General features: G+C 33.9%; 4 protein-coding genes across 8 annotated transcripts in view; 1 reads left to right on the forward strand and 3 right to left on the reverse strand.

Moving 5' to 3' along the window:
- Positions 1-130: 130 nt before the first annotated feature.
- On the reverse strand, positions 131-4,410 carry LOC123699505. Of its 2 annotated transcripts, XM_045646463.1 has the most exons (7): positions 4,230-4,410; positions 3,662-3,757; positions 3,192-3,360; positions 1,987-2,716; positions 1,100-1,634; positions 715-820; positions 131-465 (listed from the first exon to the last, which is right to left on the reverse strand). In XM_045646463.1, exons 2-7 carry the CDS (start codon positions 3,750-3,752, stop codon positions 240-242), a joined length of 1,857 nt encoding a protein of 618 aa, XP_045502419.1. In that variant the 5' UTR covers positions 3,753-3,757; positions 4,230-4,410; the 3' UTR covers positions 131-239. The 2 variants fall into 2 exon arrangements, with proteins under 2 accessions (XP_045502419.1, XP_045502420.1); XM_045646464.1 differs by lacking the exon at positions 4,230-4,410 and having other exon boundaries at positions 3,662-3,781.
- Positions 4,411-4,673: 263 nt separating this feature from the next.
- On the forward strand, positions 4,674-6,872 carry LOC123699518 (FK506-binding protein-like). The gene is made up of 2 exons (XM_045646485.1): positions 4,674-5,377; positions 5,848-6,872. Exons 1-2 carry the CDS (start codon positions 4,805-4,807, stop codon positions 6,145-6,147), a joined length of 873 nt encoding a protein of 290 aa, XP_045502441.1. The 5' UTR covers positions 4,674-4,804; the 3' UTR covers positions 6,148-6,872.
- LOC123699512 (atlastin-like) lies at positions 6,871-16,435 on the reverse strand. 2 transcript variants are annotated; one of them, XM_045646476.1, is made up of 11 exons: positions 16,349-16,435; positions 14,377-14,585; positions 13,791-13,937; positions 13,374-13,529; positions 10,715-10,864; positions 10,266-10,404; positions 9,768-9,952; positions 9,219-9,440; positions 8,352-8,566; positions 7,817-7,883; positions 6,871-7,593 (listed from the first exon to the last, which is right to left on the reverse strand). In XM_045646476.1, exons 2-11 carry the CDS (start codon positions 14,581-14,583, stop codon positions 7,516-7,518), a joined length of 1,566 nt encoding a protein of 521 aa, XP_045502432.1. In that variant the 5' UTR covers positions 14,584-14,585; positions 16,349-16,435; the 3' UTR covers positions 6,871-7,515. The 2 variants fall into 2 exon arrangements, with proteins under 2 accessions (XP_045502432.1, XP_045502431.1); XM_045646475.1 differs by lacking the exon at positions 16,349-16,435 and adding an exon at positions 16,161-16,236.
- Positions 16,436-18,071: 1,636 nt separating this feature from the next.
- Positions 18,072-22,582, reverse strand: part of LOC123699506 (atlastin) — a 35,032-nt gene continuing 30,521 nt past the window's right edge. For all 3 annotated transcript variants that reach the window (XM_045646468.1, XM_045646466.1, XM_045646467.1), the window contains 3 exons: positions 22,144-22,358; positions 21,738-21,804; positions 18,072-21,451 (listed from right to left, as the gene is read on the reverse strand). In XM_045646468.1, the coding sequence (XP_045502424.1) occupies positions 21,332-21,451; positions 21,738-21,804; positions 22,144-22,358 (402 nt within the window). In that variant the 3' untranslated portion in view covers positions 18,072-21,331. The remainder of the gene's footprint in view (positions 21,452-21,737; positions 21,805-22,143; positions 22,359-22,582) is intronic.

Raw genomic sequence — 22,582 nt, forward strand, 5'->3', positions numbered from 1 at the left:
TTGCCCACGGTAATCAGTATGTTAAATTTGGTATGTTTGGTATCTATTGGTAATTATTAAATCGTTAAAGATGATTTAATTTCGTAGTAATCACGTAAAATTCTAGATGAATGCAAAAAAAAAAACACTGTCCACTTCAACATTTTACTCAATCTAAAAACAACTATAAAACTTAATTCAATCAACAGTTCTTCACTAAAATTTAAATATTTCCCCAAAAAGGTATGTCAATTACATTTTCAAGTGGCTGACAGTTTCATGCCGATTTCCCCGCATCTATAGTTTATTTCTCTCATTATGTATGGGATGCGTTCGTGCATCGGTGCGTTCATCCATTCATTAACATTGAACGCGACTGTAATATAGCCTTGTTTCTCTAAAATATCAACTACGAGACGGAACGGGCCGCGCAGTCGATTGCTGTTCATTGAGAAACAGCCGTAGTTGAAGTTCATGATGCATAACCTGAAATTTAAATATTAATTATTATTAAGATGCTTGTAAATCATCTTAGTGTAAACGTTTAAGGAAACAAAAAAATTAGCTACAACTTTTTTTGCTCAGGTAAATTTTATTTATGATTAACTTCTTTAAGCGCGTTGAGAGTAAATTGTACTCTCAGCGACCATTTTGGTATCTTTGAATCTTGGCAAAGAAGTTTCACTTCTGACAAGTGTTTTTATGTTTATAAAGTCGTGATAATATTTCTCTTACGTAATAGCTCCTGGTGGTATGTTGAGGTTTTCTAATGGAACTTTAAAATTGCTACTTAGTGCGGGTAGTTTTACAGGGCAGCCATTCTTCAAGCATATAACTACATCTGAAAGAAATATAATATTTGTAAATTCTGGAAATATATTGTTCCTTTAAAACCCGACGGAACTTATTTTAATTACTATTAAGGCTTTAGCATCGGATTTTAGAGAGAGATCAACCAAACTTTGGAAATATGAATTGTGATAACATTAAGTGAAGATTTTGGAGGAATGTTAGTCAACTTAATACTGGTCTTGAGAAGTGGATACACATTTCAAATGTTGTGTACATTTATAACTATTGATAACTTATTTAAGAATAATAAAAATAACAAAATTCTCACCAGCAATAATACCGCTAGGTAACATCACATTCCTCACAACATACTCCTGCCCTCCCAATCCTTTCACCAGGTATTTCTCCAACTCTTCATTTATCGCATGCACGGGGTAAGAATTCTTTGCTTTTTCCAGCACATCACTCGGCAAGCTATATTCATCGCTGTGGAACGCTCTCACTGCCTCATGGAGAGTCAGTAGCTGCAGGTAATCCAAGTTGTTGTTCTCCCTCGACAAATACTTCGCAATGAAATCCTCTGAGAACACTTTGCTTAGTAATTTGTCATCGTAATAGCCCAAAGATGCAAGCTCTAGACACACTTTTGTCCACGGTAATGCTGTAGTATTCGCGTTGAGGATAGGATTCTGGGATATTTGTTTGCGTATTTCATCCCATAGAGTCCCTTCTGGCGTGAAATTGTTATTTGAAAGGCAGTTAATGAAGCCGAAGAGGATGTTTGTGCGCGCGTTTGATAACGTCTCTGGGTTGGACGCAGCTTCCTCGCACAGGTACTGGATGAGTCCTAGATGCGTGTGCGCCTGAAAAAACGCAATTTTTTATTCAGGATTAATGTCAAGAATATAAGTTAGATAGATTTTTATAAAAGTTTCAAAAAGCGAAACTTCGTGTATTTGACGCTTTGCCTATTTAAATGTCAGCAGTTCGACAAAAGTGATGTGTGAAAAGAAAATTGGTTTTCCAATTTATTTGCCCGTTATTAACCATATCACCTTTCTAATAGATAATGGAAAACATTGCGGGGAAACAGGCCAAGTACCAATAAGCCCACAGAATAAGCCAGTAGAAACATTTAATAATTAACCCAACGAAATTTTATCGTAAACTATGCCCTGCGCAAACAGATCGTAAAAAAATACAATACAAACTTACGATCCTAGACAGCACCCTAGCCACAAGCAGCCCCTTTTCAAACGGCACGTTATTATTGATCACATATCCAGCGATCGCATCCATCAGCTCTTGGTGATAATATTCCGGGTGTTTCTCGAGAATTCTGCCCTTCAATCTCGCCGCAGTTCTCAGAACGTCTTCATACGATAAATTATTGATCCGCTTCGTTAAAATGTCACAGCAAATGTGGAGCAGCTGGACCCTAGTCGGGAAGGCCTTTTCCGTACAATTTACGTCACATAGTGACCATATGATCGACCTAGCTATTTGGGCATCGATCGCCTGATCGTGCAGAAGCAGTCCCGTGACAATATTGTTGATGCATCTATCAGGTAAGTCGTGCGAACACGCGTACATGAGCATGTCTCGTAACAGAGGAAGATCATCGTGGTCCAGCTCCAAAGGAAGGTGTATTTGGAAAGCGAGAGGTAATGCTAGTTTGAGGGCATCAACTAAATGATTCTTGGTGTCGAAACGCGACAAAAGAAAGTCTAGGAACATAATTTGTCGGATGTTAAGCATGTTGATGTTGTACCGAACTAATTGTAAGAGAGTTTGTACGATTAGTGAGTCAACGGGGACGCGGAGGTAAGAGAGCACTTTTAAAGCCTCAATCGTTTCGCCGACTTCTAGCGAGCGAACATGTTTTTTGAAGTTTTGACATAGAAGACTGAAACCCGGGTCCTTTATGAGAGCTTCTGGATCATTCCTGAAACAAATAATTTCAACTTACATAATCATTTTATAAATAAATCTTATCTTAGATCCTTTTTTAAATAAATTTCTCATAGTGCATTTATAGTTTATACATTCCTGCGTACAGCGAGCGAAAAAACAAAGCGAATAATGAAGACGCAAATGTAAACAGTCCATTCCCTATTCGTCTTCAGATTTGTGTGAGCAGTTTTTGGACGTAATCAAAGACCTTAGCGTGCTACTTACGAATTAGTTAACAGTTGTTCGCGACAACACTCGTATAAGAATGTTTCGTCGTGTTATAGGCGAATGGCGAATACAACTGTGTGTGAATGCAAGTTAAGAATGTATACATGACCAGCTGTGCACCTGAGCTTTCCCTGTGAAAAATTGGTTGTACCACTTCAGTAAAATTTTTGGGCACAACACAGTGCTGATGATCATCACGAGTGACATGAGAAATTTAAAAAAAGAAGAGCTCAATATACCTGCTAGACCTCTGCAGCTCAAACAATGTGCGTAGAGCTTGCAGCATGTGCCTGTGCGTCAAGGAGCCCAAGTTATTTTGCACGGCCGCTAACACCTCCGCAGTGCTGGGCGCTGACTTGATGCTGTTCATCAGAACATCCGTTGGTCTGGTTATTGTTAGCTCTGATACTGAAAACATATTTAAAGATTTATTAAAAGAATAACTCTGTTACTACAAATGTATTTGAAAGGTTTATAGACAATAGATGTTAATTTGTCACATTTCTAATGTTGATTTTTCAGTTATAGATGCCATAACTATATTATATAATAGTAACTTGTAAAAACAACACTGAAATTAGGCAATTAAAAAAAATAAAGGAGATAAGTAATGGGATATACATGCACAGTGAAAATCACACTCTTATGTGGAAATGATGGGACAAAATGTATGTTTATTTATAGACAAAGTAGAATAATATATACTAACTGCTAGAGGAGAGACTTGATCGTATTGTAGAATTGCTGAGAGGCCTGTTCCTCAGGACGTTCCTCCACATACTTTTCAATAGTAACGTCATCTTACCTTAAATAATTCATAATTATTAATGAAAATGAAAAGTATTTTACATATTTATTAAATAAATAATTGCTCTCTGTAGAAACTACTACTATTAAATGGGTTTATCAAGAGCAAAGACAGAAATAAAATAAATATGTTTGGATGCCTCATTTTAAGTTATTATAACTAAGTATTTTCTAGTCATAGGACTAAGTAACATTTTATTGATATTTCATTATAGGTATTATAAAATTAAATTAAATGTAGCTCAGAAATATGTACAAAGTCTTTATTGTATCAATTTTAGTCTATAAAATAATATTTTTTTTCTAGGTTATAGTTTTAAAATGTCTAATGAGATATATGCCAGACATATTGCGTCATAGCAAGCAAATAGCAATTAACGTAAAAGTTTCTTATTATATTTAGCAATAGAAGATATTGCAATTTTCCCTTTGCACAAGAATTTTATATTTACTAGGTTCCAATTTTTTACCTGGCGAAAGTAATATTAGTTTTATATAATACCCTTTACAATATTCAAAGGTTTTTATAACACCAACTTAGTGTGCGTAGTAATTCAACATATTAATTTTATTTATAACTAGGTAGCTAAAATATTTAAAAGAAAAATAAAATTTGAATCGAGTTCAAAAATCATTACTGTCATTTTAACAAAACAAAACAGCTGATGTTCTCTTTTTTTTAATATTCCGTTTATTGCTGCGTTCAATTGAGCGTTCAATAGTCAATTTTGTGAATAAATTGATAGTACCTAAAATTTATAGATCTGCTTTGTATCTGAGCCTATTTCACGCATAAAATAACAAATAATTAATATTCTAAACAAAAAAAAATTCAATCCCCATAACTTTTATTTTAAAATTCTTTGCTTAAATTGAAAACACCTAAAATCAATACTCAGTTCTTACTCTAATGACATTGACATTTTTCAAATGTCACAACAATACGGATTAGCGGTTCACATTGAACAAAGTTTTTAAAAATATCTTACCTACCTGTTAACCGATCTTTTATTCATTAAAGATATTTGAAGCCTTCACCGTAAAAATGGACGTAGAAACGATCGTAAGTACGCGGCAGGACAGAGAAATATGTAAAACAATCATCACACCCGGCGATTACACTATCGTTCCATACGAAGATTCTCGTTGTAAAATTACAGTGAGCGATGTAAAATGTACAAATGACGATGGCCCATGCACAATAGAACCAGAAAGCGTTATATTCGGTCCTGACTTCGATGGGACCGTCATAATCGGAGACACCGATTTCTTCCTAGACAAGGACGTTGAACTGATTTTACAGCAGATGTGCTGTGGCGAAACTTGTACCGCCAATATGATGTATAAAGATAAAAACGGCAAACTTGTTAAAGATATAACTTGTCAGATACACTTGTCAGAGGTCACAGAAGAGCAACTAATCAGTGATTGGAGTTGGAATCGGCTTTACGAGTCAGCTTTACATCACAAAGATAAAGGAGTGTCGTTAGTGCGGGCAGGAAGGATTGCAGACGCGTTCCGGAGATTTAGCAAAGGGTTGAAGATGATTGTCGCTATAGAACCTTTTGATGAAAAGGATATTGAGGAGGACCAAGTAAAGGAACTGATTGATGTTAAGGTACTGTATTTCCTTTCAAATTTATAAATCTACTAGCTTACCGGCCGCGGCTTCGCCCGCTTTCTCTAAAACGATTTGAGATTTAAACTATCCTATCTCTCAAGTTGGATCGAACTGCACATGGTGTGCAAATTTTATTATAATCGGTTAAGTGGTTTAGGAGCCCATTGAGGACAAACATTGTGACACGAAATTTATATATATTAAGATAATAATATTATAAAGAGTTTGTTTGTTTGTTTGAACACATTAATCTCAGCTCAGGAACTACTGGTCTGATTTATCGAGGAAATCTATATACTATATAATATTATATCATCACACTAAGACAAACAGGAGCGGAGCCACAGGGATGAAACCGCAGGACGCAGCTAGTACTGCATAAAATACAATGCCTGTTTCATTTGAAATGATTAATCAACAAATGAATTTAAAAATAATTCTTAATATAAACTTGTATTAACTTTCAGGTAAAGCTCTACAACAATTTAGCACACTGCCAATTACAATTCGAGGAGTTTGAAGCAGCCAAAGAATTATGTGTTAAAGCTCTAGACCATGATCCACAGAACTTAAAGTCAAGATACAGGCGATGTGTCGCTAACACAGGTCTTAAGTTGTATGAGGATGCTTGGGCAGATATACAGTATGTATTATCGGTGAATCCTGATGACAGAGATGCTCAAGCAAGGGCAGAACACCTTAATCCGATTATTAATGGAATTAAAGCAGACTATAACAGAATGGTAAGGAGAATGTTTAATCTGTAATGTATTGTGGCCCAAAGTATATGTATTGTATTATTTTAAAAGTTAGTCATTTTTGATAAGTTTTATAGCATTCAAATGCTTTAATGAGAAATTTTTAAAGAAGAAAAAATCTATCGTAGGATTGAATTGATTAGATTCAGAGAGATTGAGTTTTTTTATGTTTTGTACAATAGTGAGGGTATTTTGTAAATAACTTTGTGTATGGGCCATTTTAAGTGATTATAATGTTTGTACAAATGCAATGTAGAATCCTTTCTATGGGGGAGGGCTTTACAAATATGGTAAGACCGATGCATTTTAGTGTGCAATTCATTTATGTAATATTAAATTAAATATTGTTTGTATTTTTTGTACAAAAAATGGTATTATGTTTTATCTGTTGTCTAGATTTTAACTTTATTTTATTGATACTTTATATATTAACTGACTATTATTTATACACATTATGTGTTTACAAATACGTTATGTTATTATGGAGGAAGAAAGAGAGACATAAATGAAGAATAAATTACTCTATGACACCCACCATAGATTATATAATTATGTATTAATGTCTTCAAAAACAATCTGGAAATGAGTTAATGTTCTTTATTTACTTATCATATCATATTTCTAATTACTAATAATATAAGTAAAATAAGTCTGAACTTTTTGACATTTTATGTAGGCAACACTGTGTATAAAATAAGTGTGGATGAAAATGTACGAAATAAAAGTCGTTCAATTAAAACAACATTTTATTCAGTTTCCCACAATATGAAAAAATTTTACATTTTTGTGTAAAAAAAATCTTGAAAGTATAAAAAATAATTACATCATAGACTTATAACTATAAAAAGGATAGTTGTAATAATGTACATTGTATTCCATGTTCACTAAATAACAGGTAGGTAGAATTGTAATAGTAATTACGACTTCACATATGAAAAAATATATTCTTTTTACATTTTTTTGTATAAAATGGAAGTATAAAAAATAATTACAACATTGACTTTTATCTATAAAAGGGATAATTGTAATAATGTACATTGTATTCCATGTTAACTAAATAACAGGTAGGTAATTACGGCTTTATAAAATATACGGTGGCATTTTTTCCTTAAGTAAAAAAATTTGTGACAGTTTATTTTAAATGTAGGTAACTTTACAAAATTATAAAATCTTATAATTATTTTTATCAAAATTAACTATTGTCATCATACAAAATACATAAATTCCACTTTGTGGTTTTTTGCAACAACACCTTCACCTTCACTTCTTCACGTGTTTCGATAAATTGCTATTCTAGCTCAACAGAGATTCAAATTTAGGAAGGTATTAACAAAATGGCGATCAGCGAGACTAGAATGTTCCATAAATATAATATGTCTACGCTTGTTTATCTCTAGAAAGTCCCAAAGATGGCGCCAGTTGATTCGTAGCAGCGCCAAGGAGTTGCCGCGTTAGCTGGAACAAATAAAATTATGACATTTTAAAGGGCTGAATAAATGGAGCTGTGATTTTGTATTTCTTACTCGTCGAAGTTAAGAAAATCGCTTTCGTCTACGAATATTAAATAAAAAGATGAATTTAAACAGGATGACGGTAGATGACGTTTTGCTTTTGACAAAAAAATAAATAAGTGGAGAGTTAATAAGATGAACGATTTATGATGAAGTTGTACACTTACATGAGTTCGGATTACGTCTGCTACTCGATCGATTTGTTGACCAACATCGCGCATGTTGCCACTTGCTCTGAAAATGAAAACAACAGAATGTAAAAAGAGGCAATTATAATAGACATTGGTGCAAGACCAAAAGAATTGAAAGTTGCACTGAGAAAGATTTAAATCTATAATATTTTAACTACTATTTAAATAGAATGGCCATAATAACGTGATGGCCGAGGAAAGCTAGGTTTAAATAACTTGAGTTCGTATTCTTTTAATAATTTATTTTATACATACAGTCGTACTTAATACTGAAACTATTAAAAATACTTTGTATCGAAACTTAATAATCTATAGGTACCATAAAAAAGCTTGTGTGCCGAGCACACGTGTCAGAAGTGAAACTTCTTTGGAAATATTCAAAGATACCGAAATCGTCGCCTTAAAGTGTCGATATTGTCATGACGCGACCTTGAAATTTTACCCTCAACGCGCCTTAAGAAGTTGTATTAACATTGAAGTATATATTTGTAATTTTAATAATGCAACGTACCTGGTATAAGTCCAAAAACCGAGCAGCACAAGCGCCCCTACCGCGATGATCTGTCCCAGCGCGACCACGGTCTGCACCCCCAGCGTGGAGCCCACGAAGCTGACCAGGAAGCCGAGCAGCGCCAGCGCGGCGAGCAGCGTGGGCGTGCCGACCATGCGGAAGAGGTTCTTGCCTTCGTTGTGCGCGCGGTATTGCTCGTAGTTCTCTTCTAGCTCCTGGATTTATGTAGAGGGATTAAAAATTGGTATGTTTTGTTTTTAATTAGACATAGACATAGACAAACATTTATTCACAATAATAACACATATTACAACTGACAATCATAACACAGAACAATTACAAAAAAAAAAGAAACAAGAAACGCAGATGATGATTTTATTTTACGTGACTTACGATGATTGTGAAAAACTGTTTATTGTTTGTAGTACGGGAATTGAATCTGGACGTTTTTAAAAATAAAACTAACACTATTTTGATCTAGGCATTAATAATACCGTATTATGCTGCGTCTAAACAGTGCATGTTACTTTGAAGTCTAAAATTAATTTAATGCACTGTTTTTGATATCGAGCTTTAGTTTCAGATTTTTCCATACTTCATATTATAGATATGTACAGTGTTTAGCTTATAACAGCTAACTTAATTAGCCATCCTAATCTTTATTAAATTAAGTACCTATCGATGCGTGAATTCATAAGCTACGTGTTCGTAAAACACATACCTATTATACTCCTAGCGGATGTGTGTTTAGTGAAGAGATATAAGAATACATGCTGTGTTATGTGGTCAAAGATTTTGTCACATAAAATATTCTAAATATTGGATTTTTTGTACAAAAAATGAATGAAAATTGCTTATACAGATTACCTTAGTCAACTTTTCCATATAAGTAGCTTCAAGGTCGTCTCCCCCCATTTTCCTCTTACTATGGAAGGCGTGCAACGCCTTATTCTTAGCGCGCTGGTGCTGTTCCTCCAGTCTGGTGGGGTCCATGTAGGGCTGGTTCCCACCAACCACTTCTTCCATTAACGTTTCGTAGACGTCACGAGCGTCGGATACGGCTGATAGGTTGTTCGCTTCTGCTGTCGCCTAGGAAGGGGTTTTCAAGGTTTTTTCACTTTTTGTGAATATAAAAATTGTTGTAGTATGTAGTAGTTGTAGGAATACATGATAATGATAAAGTTATGGAGATACTTTGATCCTTTAGATATTATAACAAAGTAATTAAAAAAAAAAACTTTACGAAAAAAAGGCTTTCTTCAACAGCATTATTTGTTTAGTATAAGGTTAGAGAACCTATTGAAATATTTAACATCGATGATAAATATGGATTACGGAATTTAATTTAATGTTAAACATAAGGAAATGCTTTATCGTTTGTATTAATAAAAACTAAATTTTCAGTTTTTCTCTTACCGCTAATATACTTTTCGGTTGCGGCAAATCGTCCCCGTTGAAAATATTCATATACGCCTTGAAATAAAACAACAAGTCTTTCGCCTTTAACTCTTGGCCAGCAATCTTCTTCAACAGGAGGTTTTCTGGAGCTAACATCAATGGTACCAGCTCACGAAGTGATGTTTTGAAATCGGGGCTAATATCTGATAATTTAAGAATTTTACAATTAAAATTAATATGAGACAATTTGTGTATAATCAGTAGTTAGTTGTCTCTATAATGTCGAATAATGGTTTCGTTTTTGTTTCTGTAGCATTTTTTTTGTGTACGATTAAGCATAAAAGATAGACAGACAGGTATTTTCAATTTAGGTTTAGGATCCATATCAATAATTAAAAAAAAAAACCAGCTAAATACCATCTTATCTATTATTCGACCTAAGTTCGTTCTGGGTATAATTTTATAGGGATAAAGATAAAGGATACACTCTAAATATTAATCAATATTTATAACTACCCGCAAGTTTTCCATCAAATTTGGGGTTAGTGGCCACGTTCAGGCCAGGGTGTGGCATGAGGAAACAGGTCAGCTTCTCGAAGCACGCCGCGATGTGCCGTCTGATGGATTTCAATTCTTCGTGCTGGTCTTCGTGAACCTAATAACGTGAATAAAACCACAAAAACTGTCATTTTGCGTTGTTTTTTAGAAAAAATATAGAAGAGTATGTACCTACCTAATTGAATCCTTGTTTTTTGAAGAGAAAAATTGTGGGATAGAAAGTTTTCTAGGACCTTCTCTATTTTATGCATTTTAATCGTATTTTTACGAAATAAAAGTATCAGAACGGGCAAGAACTTACTACCTAGTATTTTTTTAAAGGTCTCCAGCACTGTTTTTACTACAACAAGCGCTTCGTATTGAAAACATGTCCTTTGCCACATGTTTTCAGGTATTGAAATTCTTACCTCTAGCCTCTTTTCAAGCAGTTCAGAACCACCTTTCGCTCCATAAGCGTACTCATACGGAAAGCTCCAGTCCCTGACCAACAACTGCAACTGCTGGAACGGCTTGCCAGTAATGTTCTGCTGGGCTAGACGTCCGTAGTCTGTGAACAGCTGAAATAATAAAGAATAAGCATCTCAAATCAAAGGATTGTCAGGAAATTTTGATGGCCAATAGGTAATCTAGAATATAATGTGACAGGGCTACTTATCTGACCACAAGTGGACCACTTGGCTGACCAACCACTCTGAAGTGGCCAATATAAATTTACAAAGAATAGCAAAAATTTGATCACGAGGCGGTTTCGAACCCGCATCCTTTCACGCCAATCCGGGGCGGACGCTTGAACAACTCAGCCACCCGTGATCCCGCCAGAGCTTAGATCATTAAGTAATGATCTAAGCGCCAGAGCGATCGAATTTGTTCTATTCTTTCAGTTTTATGTGTCTAAGGGACACACCGAGCGCCATCTATTAGATAATTAACAACTATCTCAACCAATACGAAACATTTTTCGGTTTGTTGTGTTAATTTTCATTTCAATTAACTCGTATAAAAAAGCAAATGCATATAATTATTATTAAACAAATGATGCATATTAACTTAAGTATATTCCGCAGATAACTGTCCAAAGTTATTTATAAATTTCCTCTTAACTCGGTTTTTCGTAACAGAAATAAAGGTTCAATTTTCCTGTTATGTAAACAAAAGCTTACGTGTGTGCATAATTTCATCGTACAATCGATTAACCGCACACAAGTTGTCGATATTCTAAAAGGTAGGCTTAGGTAACAAAGGAACCTAGCATTTAACTCGGATTAGTAAGATTAATTAATTTATTATTTGTTTTTATTTATTTTTCTAACTAAACTACAGTATGAGTTTATGTATGTATGAATTAATGTAATATAATTATTATTTGTTTATGTCTTATACTATATTATATGTAATATATATAATATTTCTTAAGTATGTAATATGTATTTATAATAGATATTACATACTTAAGAAATATTATAAATTACAGGTGGATTCTGTTTATACAGACTTTTCCAAAGCATTTGATACTGTAAATCACACTATCCTTCTTTCAAAACTCAATCATCTTGGCATACATGGTAGTCTGTATAGGTGGATGAGTTCATATTTAGCAAATAGATCACAATTGGTTGCATTGTATGGCTATGACTCTGTTCCATTCTTATCCCCTTCCGGTGTACCGCAGGGTTCCAATTTGGGGCCACTGCTATTCTTGATATATATTAACGATCTTCTTGAATTAATCTCATGTAATACTCTTGCGTATGCGGATGACGTCAAGATTTTCCACAGAATACAAGATTATAGTGACTGTCAGACCTTACAAAGGGATTTAGATGTCGTCAGTGAATGGTGCAATACCAATCGTATGACCCTCAATGTTAAAAAATGCCAAGTAATGTGTTTTACTAAAAGTAAAAGGCCGATCATTTTTAATTATAACATTAGTCATGTAACACTGGAACGAGTCAATGTCGTTAGAGACTTAGGTGTGATGTTCGATTCTTCACTATCATTCAGACCGCACTACGATTACATTGTCAGTAAGGCCAATAAAAGTTTGAGCTTTGTTTTACGTACCGCCTCACCATTTAAAAATCCGAAGTCGTGGATAATATTATATTTAACCCTTGTAAGAAGTATATTGGAATATTGTTCATCGGTGTGGCTTCCAATATACAATAATCACATAAACCGCATTGAAGCTGTGCAGAGGCGCTTCTTACGTACATTATGTGGTAAATTAGGTTTACGGCGTAAAATACCTGAATATGATCAGCGTTTGCGTAAATTCCACCTAATGAATCTAGAAAGCCGTAGGACCCTGACTGATTTGTGCAATCTGCATAAAATAGCCAATGGGTTATTAGGGAACGAGCTTTTGTCTAGCCTTAACTTTAGAGCTCCTACCCGCCCTTCACGCACTCCACGTCTATTCAGCATACCACCTACCAGAAACAATGTTTCGCATAACAATCCTGTACACAGAATGTGCCGCCTGTATAATAATTTAGACCCGGATTGTGACATATTCTTGGGTAGTTTTGATGTTTTTAGAAGTAATGTTTATAAATTGCTGTAACAACGTATTTTGTTTTTATTTTTTGTATTTTAAATAGTGGCTTTTTTTTCACTCTGTTAGAATTTTCTTGTTCTTAGTTTGTTTTTGTTCCTGGCTATAGCTTGGTATAAGTAAGCTGTGTACGGTATTAATTGGATTGTAGAATTTATATGTATTATTAGATAAGAGCTAGATATAAGGTAATGTTCTGCAGTCTGTAACTGTACCTGTTTATAAAAAAAATAAAAATAAAATAAAATAAAATAGATCATATATTTATGTATGTGTATAGGTATATATTTATATATATATTTGTACTTCCTACCTACCTCCTTTTTCATAATATTACTCCACACAGTAGGTTGCCTGGAAGAGATCACTCTTAAGTGATAAGGCCGCCTTCTGTGCTGGACTAGTTTTAAGTTTTAATTTTAAGAATTTATTTGTATGCCAGCACAATAAAGTGTTAATAAATAAATAAATAAATAAAGGAAGTCCATAGCCTTGCAATTACCAGCTACCTGTAAATGCTGCAAGTCATCTTCTTCGATATTCTGCGATAAGTTGTATATCTGTACAGAAGACAGCATGGTGGACAGCGCGAAGACCGTCGCGTTGTCTTTAACTGTTGACTCGCTGTCGAATGTGCCTTGAGTGTCCATTAGAAATATCACCACCTGAAGCAGAAGGGTTTTTTAAATATTAAACTCCTATGCATGCTATGCTACTTATTTCTTGGCATGTGAATAGACTTTTATGTGTTATTGATAAAAATCGATAAAGTCGTCAATATTTTAAAGGGGATTTTTTTTGTTTCGAATTGACTCAATTTTTTTTGTCATAGAATGTTGTTGAATTTAGGGAAGGCTATTATAAAAAAAAACATTGCAAATTACGTGACAAAACCGCGTCTCATTCGACTTTTTCATTAAAGTTACCTTTTGACCATTGGCTAGGGTGGCAAAAAATGGTTGTGACCAGAGCAGCAAGCCTGTTGTGTCTCTGTCTGAGCCGCCTCGCCAGGAGAAGCCGCTGAGGGGAACATCCTCTGCGCCTAACCAGTCACTGCCATCTTTTATATTGTACTAAAAAGAGAGATAAAAAATTATAGAAGAATATTACAGTAGTTATATGTACCTAATCGGAAAATTCTATGAAATAAAATTCCGAGAAACTGACAGTACTTAATTTATGAGCCCTTGCTAGCTTAGGTAAAATAAGACATGATTGGCGATCCAGTACTTGATGTAACTTGATGTTGTAGACTTTAAAGGTAATCGAAAAGTAGATAGAAGTAATTTGTAAAATTTTGGTAAGTATACGTTAAATGCCGTAGGTTTGATTCTCCTCACATAACAAAGAAGTCTCAATGTGGTAAGTGGTAGAAGCTGATAACGTAAAGCCCATAACAGTCGACAAAGTCGACAATTTAAAATAATCTACAATCACCTTTTTAAGCATTTAATTTTTAAATATAATGAAAGGCCTACACTAAATTTCCTAATAAGTAGACCTCTTAATTACCGTTTGCTGAAGGTATCGAAGGAAGAAGTCCAATAAAAAAGATTTGCCCTTCCTAAAAGGACCGGCCACGGACAGAACCACGACCGCGCGGTCCTTGACATCATCTCGTAATAGCAGTTCTGACAGCATCTTCTCGTCAAGCTCGAAGGTGTGGTCAGGTGACGGCGTTACCACGCGAATACCATACCCGGATTTTAAACCCTCCATTTCTGAAAGAGAAAATAAATGGATTTTTTTAATTGATTGTTGTTTTATTGAATTCATTGACTGTAGCAGCAGTATAATACATAGAGAAACAAAAATAACGATTAAATAATGTAAAATTAAAATTATAAAGTGAAATCTTGGCACAAAGCATACACCACTTATCAGTAATTTTCCAATCAGCCTTTAAGATATTCTCATCACTATTTTATTATATTTTGTTAATTTTTAACTACTTACTTAAAAATTCAAATAGTAGGTAATGTAGGAATTGCAATTAGCGACCGTGCATGCGGACCACGTCCAACTAATATGACGATAATTCCTAATTAATAATAATTAATAATTATTTAAATAGGCTGCAATGATACTGATAATTTAAATTAATTTTGTGGTGAAGGTTTGGTTAGATATTGCTAAACAAGCTGTTGCACACGATTCGAATTTGCTTATTTATAAATTTTGTGTAATTTCTGTAGAAAAGGTTAAAATATCAAAAAACATATTTTTATAAAGTACCTAGACGTTTTTATCGGCATGTGGTCTCTATCTTTTGCAATTTATAATAAATAAATATATTTTCATGAAAAGAATAAAATGTATGCCATTCTAGCCGAAAATTTTTCACAATACGTAACTAATATTAAACGTAGATAAACAGTGATACGTAATTTAATCATTAAATAATTAAAAATTGTGTATCGAACCTTATTCAAAGACCTGTCCATTGATCCAAAGTAAAAGTAAAAATACAGTAATTATTCTATTCATCCTACTTTTCTAGTTATTACATACTGAGCGCACTTATCTCTAGAAATAGTTCCAGAGATTAGCGCCGTAGCGCGTTCGCGCTAGTCCGATTTCAATGCAACCGCTAAGTTAGTGTGCAGTGCGATATTTGGATGTTTGTTTGTCTTTCACGCCAAAATCATTGAACAAATTTTGATGGAATTTGGTCGTGTACTTTATGTACCAGAATAACACATTATACAAATCGGTGATAAAAAATTGACATAAGTCATAAGTATCTAAAGATAGAGAATGGCTTTTATTTTGCCTGCGGCTTCCACAGGTAAAACCGTTAATTTCTCCTCGCTAATCTATACTTCTATACTAATATTATAAAGCTGAAGAGTTTATTTGTTTGTTTGAACGCGCTTATCTCGGGAACTACTGGTCCGATTTGAAAAATTCTTTCAGTGTTAGATAGCCCATATATCGAGGAAGACTATATATATCTTCACGCTAAGACAACAGGAGCGGAGCAATGCGGGTGAAACCGCGGGGATCAGCTATTCTTATAATAAAATTCTTAGTCACAAGGAAAACAATAACAAAATGCAAATCAACTGCGTAGCGGGCATTAATTAAAGATTGACGTATATTTTTTGGTGTTCTTAGTTAAATAGTTTAAAAACATTGTCGTCTATGAAACACTGTCCTATTTAAACTTGTGCATAGGTATTTTGTTGATGTTTATGAGCAGTGATCAATGTAAATATAATTTGATAATAATATGGATAATTATTAAACGATTCAAATTATTGTTGTAGGTCGCTTAAACAAAGCATTTACAAAACGTAGTTTTACGTTCACAATGCGTAGCAATTCACAATCGTTAAAAAACTCATTTATGTACATTTATGATAAATTAAAGGTAAATACCTACTTAGGTATCTATGTAGAGTTATATCAATTACAGCTATATATTGTAAAGATATACCTATATACACATAGCATTTTAATTAATTAAAGACACTCCACTTACTGTTATCATATAAACATGTATATTATATACAAATTGAGCGAAATTCGTAATGTTTTTGTGCAACGCGTCAGCTGTTTTCTAGCTGTATTGGTCAACTAAGCGAGGCCGGGTGATGTCATAAGGCGATGATATCATAGTTTCGTGTGAATATTTGATTTTATTTTTCTTACAGAAGTTTACTATAGTAAGGTCAATTTGATAGTAATAATAGAGCATTACGTTAGTTTGTTACATTTTGGATTAATTTCCTGGTACAGTATAAATAGTATATGGTTAAAATTAGGTCAAAAGCTGATTCGCAGGTGTTCGCGCTACTCGTAGTTATCAAAGTCAAGTTCCACGGTCATAGCATGTATTTACTACGTTACTATGTAGAACGTTCACTAGCTGTGCCTCACGGTTTCTGTTGAATCACGGATAAGAAATTACTGATCATGCTCCATCTAGTAACTAACTACATAGGTATATTATTTACTTGCAATTTTATTTTTTTACAAAATCTACTGAGTTATAGGTACCCTACTTGCACGACTGTTGAAGCGTGAATTTGAATGAAGTGGTATGAGCCACCTAGGGTGGTCCATTCATTCCCTTACGTTTTCATTCATAGTGTACCTAGTAGTAAAGTCTGTACGTATGTCTGATATCATGTATTTATCTTCGATGCATAGATTAGAACATGCCCCTTAGCTGTTAGAGCTAGCGCGCAAGAGCAACTTTTGCCTCCGCAACTATTTTGTCTCTCCCATCAACTCTATGGGCTAGTAAGAAAGTGCGCGCACGTAGCGACGCAACTTCATATAGAGTTGATGGGAGAGACAAAATAGTAGCGGAGACAAAAGTTGCTATTGCGCGCTAGCTCTTAATTGTACTTTTATATTCAATAATCAATAGAATAACTTGGCTCTACCTTGGACCTATGAAAAGGTGTCTCTACAATATAAACATTCACCTGCTCTCTTTTTAACATGATCAAGCAAAAATATGTTTCTGTTATTTGTTATGTAGAAATGTTTGTGTTATGTCATAGGTTCCTGTATTTTCTATTGATTTATTCTGAAATTCGTGTTCTATCTTATTCGATGCATCTATACAGGACAGGTCACAGGGGCCTTATTATCCGTACGGTCTCTATTTTTTTAAATTTCATAGCTCTATGCTTATTTTAGCTTACACTATACTCAATTATAATACATAATAAAAAAGGAATATGTAGGGTAAATAAATAAAACAATTCATTCAACGGAAGTAGAGTATATTGTCGATCTAATATTTACACATGGACCACGATTTTAACAAAAATTTAGTCTAACATTAAAACTATACTATGTTACTGAAAATTGACGTCTTACAAAATTTTCCTGTAATTCCCTTTCCTATGTTGTAAAACGTTTCGCTTTTACGTGCATTTACGTTTTGACATAAGTTCTATATAAACGTTTTACATCATATGAATGAGACAATCAACCCCGCAGAAATAATATTATATTAGTTATTATTTACATATCGAAGTGTCCAAGATAAAGAAAAATTGACTATGAAAAAATGCTATGATTTATTTGTAATTTCTATTACCTGACACGTTTCGTATCTAAATGGTCGAATTTCAACATTTGAAGATATGGCAAATATTATCGTCCATAAAAAAACATATCATGTGACAATATAGTATCTCAACAAATCTTATGCAGTAGCCAAAGGCGAAGCGACTAAAACTGCTTTATTTCCCGATTGAGTTAAACCAGAAAAAAAAAAAAGCTTTTTTTTGGCACACACGTTTATTGAAAGCTAAATTCATTATACTAGAAGGTATTCTTTTCGACCAATTTTTTGTTCAAAATAATTTAAATTTGCAAGTGGAAGCCTTGAAGAGATCGCATACATATTGTTGCCGTATCGTGAAAAATATCCTAATAAATTTAATGCCCTTGCCTGAAAAAGCCTGTGGCCTAATTTAGAATACAATAATTACAACGCGTTAAATTTTAATATTATAATTACAATGTTCATAAAGATATTTATCCGATAAACGCAATACTTTTTTGAATGTTAATAGGCATCATATTCACTCCAAAAACAATAATAATGAACATAACGCCTTCAACGTGCTTTGCACAAAATTTTGAACCCCCAAAAATTATAGGCACTTATGGTATTATATACATTACTGGTTGTTTTATTCTGAACTCTTTACACATAATTTAAATAACATATATTGTATAATAACTGTAAAATAAAGTGTTCGGTTTAATTTTGTAAGTCATGTAATTAAAGATTGAAAATATAAAGTTGACTTTTAATAATCGCTTAGTTTTTAAATTAATAAATAATGGAAACAAACATCTTCTTTTTAATCGTAACGATTGATATGTTAATAATAATTTATGATCGAATTTAGGTAATAAGAATACATTTCAGAACGCTTGTGTAGAAAAGGCGCGAAAAGAAAAAAAAGTGCACAGAGTATAATTAAAACGATTAAACTGTGAATTACGAAAAGAACACAACCAAGTATTTAAAAATATTAAAACCCACATTAATAAAACTAACAATGCATCATTTAAACAGTATTTAAAATCGTAAAATTATTATAAAAAGTGAAACAGGGATAAAGGTGAAGTGACAAACAAAGAAATAAACTCTCAAACAGGACAACAAATACAATAAAACAATGTTCCCGATTCTCAAAATTCCAAAACTTTCGTCATACAAGTTGGCACATTTGGAAAATTTTTATTTATGAAAAAAATAAAACGAAAGTGAAGTATTTACATTCAGGCTATTCGTCAGATTTAAACATTTCTTCTAAAACCATCAAGCGATATTTCGCAAAGTAATACGGAAAATTTTGAACGATGTTTTTTACACTAATAAATAATGAGATTTTGTACTCTACACCAAAATGTTTAAATCTGAAAATATAGTTTAAAATGACGAAAATAATGTAACAATTAAATTTAGAATTAAGTACATTCAATAATGTGCAACGCAACAAGTGAAATTTTTATCCGTTTTCATTATTCGATAAAATTTGTGCTTACTTACGTTAAAATTTATAAATCTATTCATTATATTATTCACGATTTTACATTTTATTCTAAAAAAAATTGCTTCGTCAATCCGAAAAAGGATTAAAATCAGGATAAGTAGTGACTGTTCATGAATAATCAATTTGTTCTTAATAAATTATTTTTTAAATAGAAATTTTGCGTTAATCATTTACCAGAAATCTAAAAGACCAGATGTCCTTCACGTTACTGTAATGATCGGTTAATTTCAACTATGGATTATTTAACAACGTTAACGACACAAATCAATTATCATGACCAGCCGTTATTGCAATAGTAAGCAAAAATCGTATTTTGCGAATTATTGAAATCGAAGCGGTAATTAATTCTAATTAGACGTCTCAAATTAGATTAACCAAGCGTTATCTATACCTAAAATCTATAATTTGTCTATTCCACTGTACAGAACCCAAAAACATTCCGCCACCAACCTAACCTCACCACAAACCTCCTTTGTTACTTTTAAACTAGATAAAACCATAAAGAATCGATAATGTTCATCACACGCGTCACACTTAGTCCTTTCTATTGTCTATTCCACACCACAACAAGATTCTCACATTGTTTTCGCAGACTGCGTAGAGAATAGAGATGGCTTCAGGTCAGTCGATCTTTTTATGGATATTTTAATAAAACACTTAATATATCTGTATTTTCTAGTTCTATCAATTCCTCTACAGTTTGATATGCCCATTGCATAACTATTACAATTATTTATAAGCAACATATTCATATATTGCACAATCACAACCTGTTATATTTTTGTGACTCGCACAAACCTTTGTGACCTTGGATTTGTCCTTTATTAACTGTGGTGCATGTTATTTTAGTAAATTCTTCTCCACAACAATTATATATTTATACATGTTTTAAAATTATTGCTCTACTGTATTGCTTTTTAATATCTTAGTGCAATATTCATATTTTTTTAGAAACTAATGAGGAATTGAGAGAACACGATCCAGATTATGTTCTTTAGTTTTGACTGTTTGTAAAATATATATATAATTTTAGTATATACTTTAGGAATCCCATAAATCTGCATATATGCTTCAGACATTTTGAGTTTAATTTGCGATGGCTTAATTGTGCTATTTTCAATATGTGAACTGAGCTGCACTTTTGGATTTTTACTATTCCTACCAACATCACAATTTCTACACACAGCACTAAACAAATGATTGTAATTCCCTGTATTTTGATATCCTTGTTTGTTGCGAGCACAGTTCACTGTATCTATTTTCTGCTTCTTCTTGTATCGTTTTAATTTTCTATTTTTCACACAATTAAACAACTCAACTATTCCAAATTTCCAATGTAAAATAATATGACTTGTGAAATTTACGAAATAAACTTTACACTTATTCCATTCCATGTACTTTTGACATCTTGTATTTGAAACTTTGCTTCTATAATCTTTTGAAAGACAAATATCATTTCGTAACATGGCGTCAAAATAAGGTTTCCATTTAGTTTTAAGTGGCTTTAAAGTATTCACAACACTACATACAGCTGATATGCCCATATCACTATTACCCCCACTATAAACTATCACTTGAAGCACATCACACCCCTTGTCTTCGTCCCAACGTTTTAATCTTGTTTTTTCGTATGTGTGGTCATTGTGTGTCCCGTGCGGGGCGCGTGCCGGCGTAGCACTTGCTGAAGTCTCCGGATCCCGGCTTGGTGGAACCCGGACTGTCGGATCCTGGACTAACGTATCCGTATATACCGGATCCCAGGATTTCGGGTCCTGGGTTGCGGGGTTCCGTTTTAACGGATCCCACGTTGCCGATTCCCAGTTTTTTGGAACCTTGGTGTTCGGATAGCACGTTGCCGAATCCCAGTTAGCCGTATCCCAGGTTGCCGGGTCCCAGTTATCCGGATCCCAGATGGCCGGCGGGTCTCGCGGCCATCACAACTGCTTGTGTTTCCCGTTGGTGGTGGGCGTGGTTGGTACCACTCGTTCTGCGGCGGCCGCTGCGGCTCGCTCCATGCCTTTCTCTATGCCAGCTTGGTACACTGGCTTCATTACCTGAAAGAATACATTTTTTATTTATTTATTTGCAATATAGACACACATAACAATGCTGTATGTACAATACCAATTATTTTTTTAATGACTAATTGTTATTGCAATAATACGCGTGACAAACGCGTTTTGTTTAATTAATTTCATAAATTAATACTACATGGCAAATTTTAGTTTTTTGAAATACCCTCAGTGTATTAAATACGTTTAAATTTTAATGTTTAATTAGATTTTATACAAAAAAGTCACAAAAAGCTAAAATTTATTATTTATGGATGAAGGTACTTACATTATCCCACAGCCAGTTAGCGCTGTCGTCTATCGTCACTCCCAGTTCTCTCATTTCACCGCTATACCTGTTACCAACAAATTATTATTATTACTTTTCATTCTTTTCTAAATTATCTCACGGGTATTTTTATATATCTATCATATTAGTAGAAATCATGGATATAACGTCATAATTTATACTATAATAATTACATTCAGGAAACTTGTAATATTTTGACGCAGGAGCTGGAAATATTTTGACAAATGATGATAAGAAGTATCACTTGTTTTCATTTCACAGTTTGACAAGCCGCTAGCATAATAATATGTGTATATTATTATTGACCAGCATCCACCACCCATAGCAGAGCGCCGCACACACACGCCACAACGCGTACAGCACGCACCGCACGTTCAGCACGTACCGTATGTACGCCCAGAGCACGAGCGTGAGCAGCGCGAGCCCCATGGCGAGGTTGCACAGGTTGGCCAGCGGGTACAGCGCCAATAAGCCCAGCACTCCACTGAGCACGTACAGAGCCAGTGCTAGTGCAAAGTACACGGACGGCGTGCGCGCAGCTTTGAAGATGTTCTTGCTCTCGTTGTGCGCCACGAACTGCTGGAACTGCTCCTCCAGGTCCTGTGAACGAAACAAGCTCATTATGTAATCTAGTAGTCTGTTAGTGTGCTGTCAAATCCCTTCAAAGTTAGGTTTAAGCTAGTTGGATTGAGAAGTCACGTATTACCAGTGCCAGTAAATAATGAAAGTAGAAAGTATGCAGCAGAAAATTATTTTTCTAAAACCCAAATTAGACGTATGCCAATGGTTCTAAATAATGTGTCATAACAATATTAAAAATATGT

The sequence above is a fragment of the Colias croceus genome, chromosome 18 (genome assembly GCF_905220415.1).
Source record: "Colias croceus chromosome 18, ilColCroc2.1".
Lineage (NCBI taxonomy): Eukaryota > Metazoa > Arthropoda > Insecta > Lepidoptera > Pieridae > Colias > Colias croceus.

What these genes read in the sequence shown, in the direction of transcription:
- LOC123699505 (XM_045646463.1), bottom strand. Translation starts at nt 3,752, where the DNA reads ATGACGTTACTATTGAAAAGTATGTGGAGGAACGTCCTGAGGAACAGG. An exon ending in GAGCTGCAGAGGTCTAGCAG is followed by an intron (nt 2,717 to 3,191) that starts GTATATTGAGCT and finishes TATTTGTTTCAG; the next exon opens with GAATGATCCAGAAGCTCTCA. An exon ending in ACCTAGCGGTATTATTGCTG is followed by an intron (nt 821 to 1,099) that starts GTGAGAATTTTG and finishes TATTTCTTTCAG; the next exon opens with ATGTAGTTATATGCTTGAAG.
- LOC123699518 (XM_045646485.1), top strand. Translation starts at nt 4,805, where the DNA reads ATGGACGTAGAAACGATCGTAAGTACGCGGCAGGACAGAGAAATATGT. An exon ending in AGGAACTGATTGATGTTAAG is followed by an intron (nt 5,378 to 5,847) that starts GTACTGTATTTC and finishes ATTAACTTTCAG; the next exon opens with GTAAAGCTCTACAACAATTT.
- LOC123699512 (XM_045646475.1), bottom strand. Translation starts at nt 16,221, where the DNA reads ATGTACATAAATGAGTTTTTTAACGATTGTGAATTGCTACGCATTGTG. An exon ending in TTCGATACCTTCAGCAAACG is followed by an intron (nt 13,938 to 14,376) that starts GTAATTAAGAGG and finishes CTCTCTTTTTAG; the next exon opens with TACAATATAAAAGATGGCAG. An exon ending in TGCTTGAAAAGAGGCTAGAG is followed by an intron (nt 10,405 to 10,714) that starts GTAAGAATTTCA and finishes TCACGTTATTAG; the next exon opens with GTTCACGAAGACCAGCACGA.